This window comes from Patagioenas fasciata, chromosome 1 (genome assembly GCF_037038585.1).
Source record: "Patagioenas fasciata isolate bPatFas1 chromosome 1, bPatFas1.hap1, whole genome shotgun sequence".
NCBI classification, from domain to species: domain Eukaryota; kingdom Metazoa; phylum Chordata; class Aves; order Columbiformes; family Columbidae; genus Patagioenas; species Patagioenas fasciata.
Window position 1 is genome coordinate 111,242,466 of NC_092520.1, and position 12,854 is coordinate 111,255,319.

The following is a 12,854-nucleotide window of genomic DNA, read 5'->3' on the forward strand; positions in this document are numbered from 1 at the left end:
CTTTCTTCCTTGCAGACTTTACCTCTCAAACCAATTTAATCATCTAACACTTACTTGCAAAAAGTGATTTAATTAAGGAGTGAAGCCATGCTGAACATTCTGCAATGCACGCAAGTATGTGAAGAGCAGTTTTGGAAACAGCTTGTTTACTGTAAACAAAACTTATGTTCCGTGAAAGAACTCCTGCTGAAGATAATGGAAATTCCAAGTACTTGATACCTTGGGGAAAAACGTTGCAGCACTTGGAATATTTTTAATGGATTTACTAATGAACACTCCTCTCTCAGATAATAGTGTTATCATTTTTCCCTTTTATTTCTTTACATACTGACATTACTTAAAAACACATAGATTTATTCAGGTCATCCTCAAAAATAACTTAGCAATTTTTTAAAACTGATTTTGCACTTTATAGTCACAGCATCTACATAATATCAATAAAAAATTTCAAATTACAAAGTTTCAACAGCTCATATCTATGTTCCTAAACCACTTATTAAAGAGAGATAGTGTTACAAACAAATCCATTTGCTGTGATACCACTGTTCTCCACATTCATTACAAATAACGTAAGTCAACATTTGTTCATCTGGATTTGTGTTTCGTACCCAACCTGGAAGAAATAGAGTTCCTCTGGCAATCATGGTGACAGTGCAATCAAATTTTTCACAGCGCCGACACTTTATTTTGTTTGTCTGTGTGCCATTAATAACTTGTGGAAGCTGATGCTCCTGAACAGATGATTCTGTGTACAGAGCCCTGAGCTGTTTCAGTTCATCACTGGCCATTTCCATCACTGTCATCTCAGCAAAAGCCTTTGGACTCAGTGTCCCTGAAAAAAGGTTATGTCTTAAGTGGCAACTTTTAGGGTTCTTCAAGTTAGAGATTTTGCTTCTGATGCAATTTTTATACTTTTTGTTGTTTTCAGCATGAAGTGAAAAAATATGTTCTTCGATTTCTTTAGATAGCTCTAGCCATTTATCAGTTTCTTCTTTGTCTTTGGCAGAACCAGTCAAAGCTTTATAAAGAAGATCCGTACATTTACACCTCAGAACTCTCACTGGATCCTGCTGCAGACTTGCTTTGTTAGCAAGAGGTTCAGAATCTTCATTATTGATGTGTTGTTCCTCAAAAGAAGAAAGCTGACTCACGCTGCCTTGTGCATCATTACATACCACATTTTTAACAGCTTGTGATGCGACCAGAATTTCAGAACTAGTAGCATCTAATGCCTCCTGCTGACACAGTCCTTCAGACAGCGACTGCTCTCGAGAAACCACACTGAGATGTTCAGTTTCCTCTTTCACATCCACAGAAACTGACTTTTTAACTTGCATTGACTGAACACAGTAATTCTTGTGAAGTGCTTTCCACCCTGATAATAACTGCTTTGCTTTCTTTTTCAGCTTCACTGAAGGGCAGGTCTTGAGTACTCTGTATACAGCCCTAGCAACTTCTGTCCCCTGAAGATATTCTATAGTCATATCAACATCTTCAAGCTCTTTAAGATGATCCTCAACATCTTGGAAACTGTTCTCAGACAGTAGTTTTTCAATACAATGGGTTCTGCGTACAATATCTTCCCAGTCAGACATTTTTAAATCTGAAAGTGAAAAAATGTTTAGCATATTTATTGCAGTTATGACATTAATTAATTTTGTGTACATTCTCACAAGCTTTTTTTTTTTTTTAATTTACACTATTTTACACAATTTTATTTGTATACCTTACTGTTTTTTCCAGCTTTTTCTTGAAATGGTGTGCAGCAGAGTTAGTGGAGCAAATTCAAAATGCAAATGAGCCTGGGCCCTGGAAAAATTCAAGTGGGCATGCTAGTCTAACTCATGCAAGGAAAATGCCAGCAGAAAGGAGAGCTCACAGGGACTTCTGCTGAGGTGGCATTAACAACTGAAAAAAGCAGAGTACGACACTCATTTTCAAGGAAAAGCACAGTGTCTTGCCAAAAAAAAAAAAAAAAACCAAAACACTAACAAAGACACTGCTAGCATAATAAAGATGTTTGTCATACTTGTTTTTCTATGCATGCACACCACAACAGAAGTTCACATGGAGATCCTCAACTGCTACAAGAACATAGGTTACTACACAAGCCCTCTGCTGTAGGAGATCACAGCCAGACTCCACAGTGTTTGCACATTAGTAGACTCTAATACCACTGGACTGCCAAGAAACAATGGGTTCTGAAATTAAGCATTTTTCACCAAAAGCACCAGATGATCACCCGTTGATGTTTAAAAACTATACAGTCTTATCAAATGATATGCTTTCCAAAAAACAAAAAGGAGGCGTTATAGGCTATGTACCTCCTCCTTCTCACACATACAGAGAAACAATAAAAATATAAGTAGGGTTTTTACAGTATTGGTATCAACAAATTGAACTTAATAAGAATGCTTGTTTTGGAAAATCAGTTTGTTTTTCTATCACAGAAATCTGAAGTCTATTAAAACCCATGTCTTGGACCTTCTGCTGTAACAGGTATTTGAACAGTATAATGATCTCTCACTGTTGAGCACATTCTGCAAAAGCTTCCTGATAATCTCCAAAGGCAGATTTCTAAGTAAACACTGCACTAATCTAATCTGAAAGTTGCAATGAGACAGAAGTTTATTGCAAGACTCCAAACCCAGGGAGATCATTGCTGTCATCTTTCCAGAATGTAAATACAAAATATCCCTCCTCAAAAAAAGCAGCTCATGTCTCAGCTTTTGGGAACCTGTATTTAAACCTCTTTTTTCCATTTTTCACAGTTTTCAAGCATAGTTTTCAAGTACCAATGAACTCAGTACAAGTTGCAACTAACAGAAAAATCAAAGTGGGCTGAAAAACTCCATATTGTAAGGTACTTTTTTGGTTGCAGTTTTGGGGGGTGGTATGTTTGGTTGTTTTGTGTGGTTTGGTTTTTTTGTGTTTGGGTTTTTTGTTTGTTCGTGGGTTTTGTGGGGGTTTTTTTTGGGGGGGGAGGAAGTGGGGTTATTGGTTGGTTGGTTTTGGGTTGTTGGTGTGTTTTGTTTTCTTTTTTTTTTTTTTTTTAAATCAGTTATTCATGTAACAATACCCTGTTTATCAAGATCTCTTCACAAATCCTTATAATAAATGCTGAGATGTCTGGCTGTTTGTGGTTTTGTTTTTAATAAAGTCTGCAAGTTGCCACTTGGTTTCTCATAATAAATCCTTCAGTTAAAATCAAACATATAGGTTTTGGCATTAGAAGACTGATTTGGAGTAGACAGCAATGTGCAGCACAGTTACATTTTTCACAAATTTGTTTGGTTTTGCCACTGTTATGTATATGTTGTAGTTTGTATAGTGGAGAATCATTGATACGTGCAGAAATAAGATAGATGGATTAAGAATGACCATACAAAGTTAGAAAGTTTAAGGAAACTTGCACACTTACACTGTTCTAGTTAACATTAACTTCTACAGCAGACAGATGAGATACCTGTAAATTTTATTTTGTTTTTTTTTTTTTTTTTTCATTTTAGACCTTTTCCTCAAGCCCTTATTACTTCAAAAGAATGAAATTAACCAGCTAATGTGGGCATGGATTTTGACAAAAAACCCGCACATCTAAAAGACTTTTTCAAGCACTTGGTGGAGAGTTTTCAGAACTCTTGAGGAACTTTAGTATGTCACTATAACTTAATATTAGGGATTTCTTCAATTAGTAACTAGTAAGTAGCTGAACATGTTTTATTTGGGGCTGCAAAGCAAAGTTTTGAACTACTCTGCTGCAATTTAAGTGAGTCTCACATAACTCAGTGCATCTTAAGCCCAAAGCACCATTCTGGTTCCTACACGACCCTCAACCTTTCACTTGCTATGCAAGAGATCACATATCCTCTCTCTTCCAAAAGTTTCTCTTTACAGCTGCTAACAGAGAAGCAAGTCAGACTAGTAAACTTGTAACTGTAGTGCTCACTGCTGCCCTTTCCCTTGCTGGCTCTGGCATCATGTTACAGTTTGATCCTCAAAGCAGGGCAGCTCAAAAACAGTGACACCTGCAAAACAGTTTCAAAACACTGATGTCTACAAACTCCTAATTGCTGGTTTTGGAAATTCTTAAAAGCTAAGGACACATCCCTCTATATCCTAGAAAGTAACTATTTTCTTACAGCTGTACACTATTAAATTATGCTCCCGTATATTCTGATGCATTAAAATGAAAAGAAAAAGGCTATTTCAGAAGGCAGATTCTCATGGCTTAAATAAGATTTCCTTTTGACTCCTTTTTATCAAGTCCTTTGACCAAAAAGTGCTCAGTGCATTATGATATGTGAATTCACACACAAAGAGAGTTGATACTACTAACATTATTCTCCTGCTTGATGAAAATTACAAGTAGAATGCAGAATTGAATGGTATGTTGTCAGTGTTAAGTGTTCCTCTTTTCTTAGGAGTTAAGTCTTCTAAACTTGTGCACAAACCCAGTGTTTTGTCTGAAGATGAGTACATCTTGATTCTAGCCTATAAAAAGACATCTGCCTGATAGAGACTAATAAAAAGCTAGCTACCCGTGTCCATGTGTAGCTCAGAAACAGACTTCTTGCACCATCACTGTTTCCATGATGAAATCTAAGAATGGGGGAGAGGAGGGACAAGTGATACAGTCACGTAATTAGCACACTCTGCTGCTTCTGTGGGGAAAGCATTTTTGGAATGGCATCTGGCTTTGTTGTGTGAATGTAGTTTGCAAAGTATTTTAAGATACTTCAAGATGAAAAGTAATATATACATCTGAAATACTACACTAACTGCTCAATCATAAATTTCATCTCAGCTTTCAAATTAAAAGGCAGTGTGCTGAAAAAAAAAAAAACAACAGAGTTGTTTGCATATTTGTTGCCCTATAAATCAAGCAAGGACTGGATTTATCACTAAGGTTGACTAAGATCATTATTTTACAGGATCAGAAATTAAACAGAAACGCCTGAACTTATAAAGAACATACAACGTTATGAAATGGTTAATTTTATTGCTGGCTTCCTTCAAAGGACAAGGCAGAACTCTTCAATACTGGCAATCCTGTGCAGCATCTCCTATTAAGCCTGGATGTCAAGGATCTCTTCTGCTTCTCTAATCAAGGCACAACACTATTTCCATAGACAACTGTAAAAAGCATGTTCTTCATGTTCATATAGGGAAAACCAAGAAATTACTCATGCAGTGGTGATACCAGAGTGTAGTTTCCAGCCAAAGTCCACTAGGAACCTAACTATAGCAAGCCTGAGTTCTTTCCTGCTCAGACTCCTGTTCCTTGAACTCTGTTATTTCTACTGTAAATCAGGGTTTTGGTATTTTGTGCAATGATGGCAAAACCTCCAGGTATGAATAGGCTTTATTTTGTTACTTTTTAGAAAGAATAGTGGAAGTCTGTGATACCCAAGACAACTGCCAGATCACTGCCCACTGACAAGGGATTTTTGAGTTTTCCACTATGTCAGAGAAACAAAACCATTGATTGAAATAAAGAGTTACATTCAAGAAGAATTTAGAAGTTGGCATTAAAAATATTCTAGTTAATCTACAAATATTTATTATTCTCTCTAGTTCCCAGACAACAGAAGTGAGGCTTACAGGGTAAAATTACCTGCCCAGACTGGTTCAATAGGTCTGCTGCAGAACAAAGATCACCATCACAATCCTTCGACCCACAGGAATTCTCCTCTGATAACCCCACAGTTCTAAACAGTTGTTCATAATGTTCAACATTTGAAAGGGGGGGTGGGGAGAAGAAAAAAATAGATAGAACAAAGAGGAAGTTGTTTCTGAAGAGAAAGCGTTTCATAGAAACCAAGCTGCAATTCCAAACTGGAAATTATTTTACCACTTGAGGGAGCTGTAGCATAGCAAACCCATGGAGTCTCGTGAAACGTGCATACTAAGAACCCCAATCACTTAAGAAAAACCTATTTCCCTATGACCTTTAGGAGAATTCGCATTTTAGGGTACCTATTTGCCCAAATTTGGCAAAAAGAAAACCTGTAAGTCCAAAGGTGCTGAGATACATCCTTTATCCAGTCATTGTCCTCTAAATTGCTTCAATATTTTTTAAATCTGGAATTTGACCACTTTCCTATCTGATTCAATGCTATTTGGCAAATGTTGCTGAATAAGTATTCATAAAATTAACTGAATTGTACTCAGTCAGCACTGTTCTGCTGTCTTCCTAGTTCCAAGAGGTAAGAAATCCAAGGAAAAGGATTTTTTTCCTTAAGTTATTAAATGAATTGTGCTTTTATGTTATTGTATTGATGCAAGAACAAAAGCAGAAATGACAGCATCACAATTTTGTGCAGTACAAAAAAAAACATCCTTATCCTTCCTACAACTACGGACACATTTCCATCCTACTTAACTTTAGCAGTATATGAGAACATCAAGTGTCTATTGAAGGTTACAAGGTAGAGATTGACTCATATTTACAATGAGACTCTGTGATACTGTGCTGATGAGGTACTTTCTTGCCAAATCATTAGGAGCTCTCACGCTGACTGCATGGGATGAATCACTTGTGTATACAAGAATAAATTATGGTGGTTCAATAAAAACCTTGTCAGTTTTGTTCCTAAGGAAAATAAATCAAGCTACCTCAGGTTTAAAATATGGTCATCCTATAATCAAAGCAAGTTGAATCAGAACAGTAAAATGACTAAGCAGGAGAAAACCAACCAACCAACCCAGCCTGAGATGTTCCGGACTGCAAAGCCAGCCCCTGGGAAAAACAATGCTTTCTCAGAAAAATAAACATTTGGGGTAAATGCCTTGTCTCTGCTACATGACTTATCTGTAGCTACAGCCATAACCTGTTTCACCTTTGCACAGCTAACTCCCACTGATTAATCAAGATAAACTCAGAAGGCATCCAAATAAGTGTGGATGAATGCTTTGGAAGGGTAGAGAAGGCTGAATACCAACCCTCTTCCTCAGATGTAGACAATTTTTTTTCTCCAAGGAATTCTATGCAATCAGAAGAAAATCTAGACCACAGCCAACATAAAGATCAGAAGAAGCCAAGTAATCCTAATGGTGTAATAAGTTTTCTGCCAAAAATGTGGTTAATACCATAGCAGAGACAGTGCATAGCAGAGTCCTGGAAACACCAGATTTCTTACTTTGGAAAATCTAAATTCCATATAAACAACGAAAATTATTAAATACTATTTTAATCTCAGAACCTAACAGGAAATCAGAGAATTCTCACAGCCAGTCTCCAAACACAAAACATTCCTTCATCCTGTCTACAGTGGGTGAGCGGACATCAAAGATGTCACCGAGAAATCATTTTCCGGGGCTTTGATTCCAACTGCCTCCCACCTCTAAAAATTTATGAACTATACCCAAGTTCATCTTTGAGGAATAACCACATGAATAAAGCTAAGTTAACACAATAAAGACCAAGATAATGTAACAGTACTATTGCCAGATGTCCATCACCACTGACACCTCACTGACAGTCACCTCTCGGTCAAAGATCCAGAAGCAGCGGAGTACGCGAACTCAGGATTATTGCAAAACCGTTCCCCAAAAATCTCTACTTCACTTGCAGAATGCTATCACTGTAGTGCCAGAGGTAAAACACATCTTTCATTCTTCTGACACAACAGAACAGCAACAGAACAGGAAGAAAATGAAAATTAAGTAAGAATACTACATAGAATCACAGAATCATTTTGGTTGGAAGAGATCATCAAGATCATCAAGTCCAACCATTAACCGAACATGGGCACTACACCACGTCGCTAAGAAACTCATCTATACGTCTTTTAAACACCTCCAGGGATGGTATTTCAACCATTTCCCTGGGTAGCTTGTTCCAATGCACAACAACCCTTTCCATGAAGATTTTTTTTTCCCTAATGTCGGATCCGAACCTCCCCTGGCACAACTTGAGGCCATTTCCTCTCATCCTATCACTTGTTACTTGGGAGAAGAGACCAACACCCTCCATGCTACAACTTCCTTTCAGGTAGTTGTAGAGAGCGATAACATCTCCCCTCAGCCTCGTTTTCTCCAGGCTAAACAGCCCCAGTTCCCTCAGCTGCTCCTCATCAGACTTGTGCTCCTGGCCCCTCACCAGCTTTGTTGCCCTTCTCTGAACTCTCTCCAGCACCTCAGTGTCTTTGCTATAGTGAGGGGCCCAAAACTGAACACAGGATTTGAGGTGCAGCCTCACCAGGACTGAATACAGGGGGACAATAAGTTCCCTAGTCCTGCTGGCCACACTATTCCTGATACAAGCCAGGATGCTGTTGCCCTTTTTGGCCACCTGAGCACACCGCTGGCTCATATTCAGCTGGCTGTCAATCAGCACCTCCAGATCCCTTTCTGCCCGCCAGCTTTCCAGCCACTATTCACCGAGTCTGTAGCGCTGCCTGGGGTTGTTGTGATCCAAGCGCAGGACCCTGCACTTGGCCTTGTTAAACCTCATACAATTGGCCTCAGGCTAACAATCCAGACGATCCAAATCCCTCTGTATGACCATCCTACTCTCCAGCAGGTCAACACTCCCACTCAATTTGGTGTCATCTACAAACTTACTGAAGGTGCGCTTGATCCCCTTGTCCAGATCATTACACTTTGTTACATAAAACATTGTCTCAAGAAACTTTCCAGGGCAACACCTGGTGAAAGAGTTTGTGCATACTGGAAAGTAGTCTGACAGAGTAATAGCATTGTTCTGCATCTTTTACATCACTGACTGCATGAACTACAACACTCTTCATTAATCTGGAGCTATACTGTCTGTACCCTGTGTTTCTCTCACCGGAACCATTCCCCCACAGCTTTCTTCCCAATACAGGGAATTTGCAGGGGAGAGAGGGCAGAGCACATCACATTCATGTCAGGATGCACACAGTAGTCTCTTTTACAAGGCAAATATTTAATCCTGATTTGGAGTTGTTTCTTTTACAAACCTTTTTTTTTTTTTTTTGTTATAGGAACTCTTATTTCCTTTTAAAAAAATCAACAGACTCCATAATGAAGGTATCAAGCCTCAGGGATCAATCCCAAAGTAGAGTTGTCAGCACATTTTTCTAATAAGATCAAACATGTACAGATTTAATGAGACAGGAAAAGCTGTTGCCCTTCCCAGACTCTTTAGCCACTAGCTTTGTTTGACCTCAGCCTTTCAGTACTTAAAGGGGCTTATAAGAAAGATAGGAACAGATCTTTTAGCAAGGCTTGTAGTGATAGGACATGGGGTGATGATTTTAAACTAAAGGAGCGGAGATTCAGGCCAGACATGAAGAAGAAATTTTTTACAATGAGGGTGGTGAAACACTGGCCCAGGTTTCCCAGAGAGGTGGCAGATGCCCCATCCCTGTAGACATTCCAGGCCAGGCTGGACAGGGCTCTGAGCAACCTGATCTAGTTGAAGGTATCCCTGCTCATTGCATTGTGTAAAACTATTTTATTTAGCCTTTGTGAAATAATTGCTTCATCTCCTAATGTGAATGTTTTTCCAATGGTAACAGATTTCAAAACAAAAAGAATGTATTATTATTGTTAAATTTGAAAGACAATATGAAGGAAGGGGATGCTATAAACATTCCTCCTCACTCAAGAAATATAATGGGCAATACCAATATGATTTAAGCAGCTTTGTGTCATCATTTATTAGCTATTTTCATTCGATACAGTTTAGTTTACTAAACTGTTCATCTGGATGGATGCAAACAACCACATTCATACATCCAATCACTTAGGACAGCAAATCAGCCAAGTAATTTCAGCAAGGCTGCAATATCTTCCAAGGGGAAGCTGGTTTCTTCAACATACATTAACTATATTGCCTCATACAGGTAATGCTAACAGTTCCAGTTCATGAAGCACTCTCTCTCAACACCACTGGGACTGTATCAGACATCTGGACTGCTCCCACTACTCAATGTCTGTGCACAAGAAGCATTCACAACCTTGTCCTCCAAACACTGGAAAATCATAATTCAAAATCCCCAATACACTGAGATTGGCTTATACACTATAACGCTTTTAGAAGTAAAAAACTGGAAGCTGTTCTGCATTTCTGTAAAGGCTGTTAACCTCTAGTGTTCCCATGTTTCCACCAGAGACATAGCAATTAGGAGTTTACTCTTTTGAAAAAGAAACGTTACACTATCATGTACAACATTTCTTCAAACACTGGTCACTGCAGCCATCAGAATTTTGAGCATTCTATTGTAACTGTAAAAGACTGACAATACTTTCCCTGTTCACCTATAATAATGTTACCTCTCATATTCCTGCATGGTATTAGAGCTTCCCTCCACTATTTTCTAACTCCTTTTTGTGTTTCTCATTTATTTACCTAGGTAGAATTAATTGGGAGAGGTTTTTTTAAACCTACTGAAGTGGAGAACTTGTTGTGAGTTGCAAGTTTAAAATTTGCTTTTAAGTGACAGATTTCATCTGACATTCTTATATTTCAGTCTCTATAAATACTGTTTATATCCTCTTGCAGATGCACCGATTTGAAACCTGGACAGCGTCAGTCTAAACAAAGCTTTCCTAAGGTGGATGTCATACCCTCCTTTCAGTAAGCTTCTGCATCAGCATGGAAGTCCAACAAAACAGACCGCCTTGCAAATAGGAGCCTGAATGAACCTGTAAAAATGTACTTCTATCTATCCAAAGTACATTTGGATTCACTTCCTAATTTAGAAACAAAATATGAATCATTTTGGAGAGGAACAAGCAATTCTTTCTCTTGAATACATTTCCTTGACAAAACAGCTTTAAAGATTGTTATTCATATAGAGCCAACAAAGACTTCAATTCTAGCACACCACATGCAGAAGTAAACATTTAGTTGTAATGCCTTTATGGCAAATTGTGCTGGCAAATTAATATAAAAATGGAACATATAAGTAATAAAAACATGTTTTATGAACTTTTGTGAATTTCTGATAATTTGTCAGATGAACACAGACTTTCTATTGCTTTAACATTCAGTTTCTATTTAAGCCTCAGCTCGATACTATTTCTATTTGTCATTCCATTGCCAGGGACATACGTTAGATATTGCTTTATCATTCCTTTACAGGTTTTCCACCGAAAAAGGATATAACTCTTTTCCTTTTAATAATAAATCCTTTCTGTGCAGAAGGCCACATATGTTCCTGATCCCTCTGCAGAGGAAGCATATGATACCATCAAAGACATTACTAGTGTCTGCTAAAATTCATTCTGCTGAAATGTGAATACTTAAATGTGAAAGTACACAACATCTAAATATTTGAGAGTCTCAATCAAGACACTTGATGTAACAGTTAAATTAAGATATGAAATGCACTTGCTATGAAATTGGCTTTTATGTATTTATTAAAAACTATACTACATTGGAAAGCGTGAACTCAATTCCTTTCTGTAAACTCTCTTAATTCCTTTCTATATTTACGCCAGCATTTGACATACCTCAAGGTACCAATGCTGCATGGAGCCCAGTGAAATAAATACCCTAAAAATTCCCATAATTCTACCATTACAGATATCCATCCTGCAATATTCAAGGTCAGCCTCTTCTGTGTGTGTGAATTATAGCCAATTATGATATAAATCAGTAGGGTAATTACAACGGCTGGGAGAAGCAGCCCAGCTGTTTGTGTTTGAAAGCAGCTGAGGTTTGCCCCATGTGGAAGCTGGCCACAGATGACAGCTCGTCTGGAAGATATTTGGACTCAGCCTCAGGACACCAGCGGCTGACCGACTCCACTGTAACCTGCGTGTTGGACACCAGCCCAAGAAACCAGGTGGAGATCGGCCTGCAAACCAGCCTGCGATCACTCCCATAAAAACGGGTGGGCCAGTGTCACGCGGCAACTGTGCTTCAAAATGCCACTTGGTAATGCCAAGGGTGAGCTGGCTCCGTGTTTTTTCTCCAAATCCTTCATTAACACTTCCTTATGTCTATTTCTCCTGCACATCCTCGGACTCATCTAGCCTAAGTTTGATCCACTACTGCGTTGCTTAGGAGCGAAATGTCACCCCTCCTCGGACTCCTGGCACGGCGGAAGGTGAAGCCAACACGGACCGACCTTCCACCGCTCCCCGCTCCTTAGGGAGCTGCTACCCCTGCTCGAGTTCCCCGCTGGCCCAGGAGGCCTAAGCCGGGCCTAGCACCGTGCTTAACGGACAAACCGGACCCAAGGAGAAGCGGTTTGGCTCTCCTGGAGGGGGGGGGAAGGTGTCATTTTCACAGGGGGCCATTTCACGGCGCTCTAGCAACCTCCGCGCTGCGGGCTCCCGCCGCCCCTCCGGACCGCACCGCAGTGCCAGGGCACAGGGAAGCGTCCCCCCGGCACCACCTGACGGGCAGCGCCGAGGTGGTGGGAGCTGCACGCCTCCTGCCCGCTGCCCCAGCGGGAACACACAGCGCTACTGGCGCCACCACCCCCGTGCCCCGGCAGCGGCCACAGTGCCGTTACCTCCGCAGCCGGCCTCAACATGGCGCCTCCGTCGTGCTGCCCGCTCCGCGCCACCTCACCTATCAGCCAGGCCCAGGCCGCGGGGGCGAGCGGCTGCGCGCTGGCCCCGGCCCGGAGGCTTCCTGCGAGCCCGGCGCCAGAGAAGCCGCTTGGTGCGGGAGCCAGGCCCGAGGCGGGCAGTCGCTTCGGAGCGCGGGCAGCCCCGCTGGCTCCTGCAGTGGGCGGAAGGTCCGGAGAGGGCGCTGCGCCCGGGCTGGGAAGTCACGTCCCCTTGTCAGACGCCCATGGGGGTGCCGGAGGGGCGGGCAAGGGGGAGCGTGTTCAGTGTGAGCTGCAGAGCTGTACCCCAGGGACACTGCAGGGCTGGAAGTGCTCCGGAGAGAGGACAAAGGGAAACGGCTT

General features: G+C 40.5%; 1 protein-coding gene across 2 annotated transcripts; it reads right to left on the reverse strand.

Moving 5' to 3' along the window:
* Positions 1-291: 291 nt before the first annotated feature.
* Positions 292-12,641, reverse strand: TCEANC (transcription elongation factor A N-terminal and central domain containing). 2 transcript variants are annotated; one of them, XM_065856744.2, is made up of 2 exons: positions 12,512-12,641; positions 292-1,603 (listed from the first exon to the last, which is right to left on the reverse strand). In XM_065856744.2, exon 2 carries the CDS (start codon positions 1,593-1,595, stop codon positions 513-515), a length of 1,083 nt encoding a protein of 360 aa, XP_065712816.1. In that variant the 5' UTR covers positions 1,596-1,603; positions 12,512-12,641; the 3' UTR covers positions 292-512. The 2 variants fall into 2 exon arrangements, with proteins under 2 accessions (XP_065712816.1, XP_065712809.1); XM_065856737.2 differs by having other exon boundaries at positions 12,453-12,576.
* Positions 12,642-12,854: the final 213 nt, after the last annotated feature.

What these genes read in the sequence shown, in the direction of transcription:
- TCEANC (XM_065856744.2), bottom strand. Translation starts at nt 1,595, where the DNA reads ATGTCTGACTGGGAAGATATTGTACGCAGAACCCATTGTATTGAAAAA.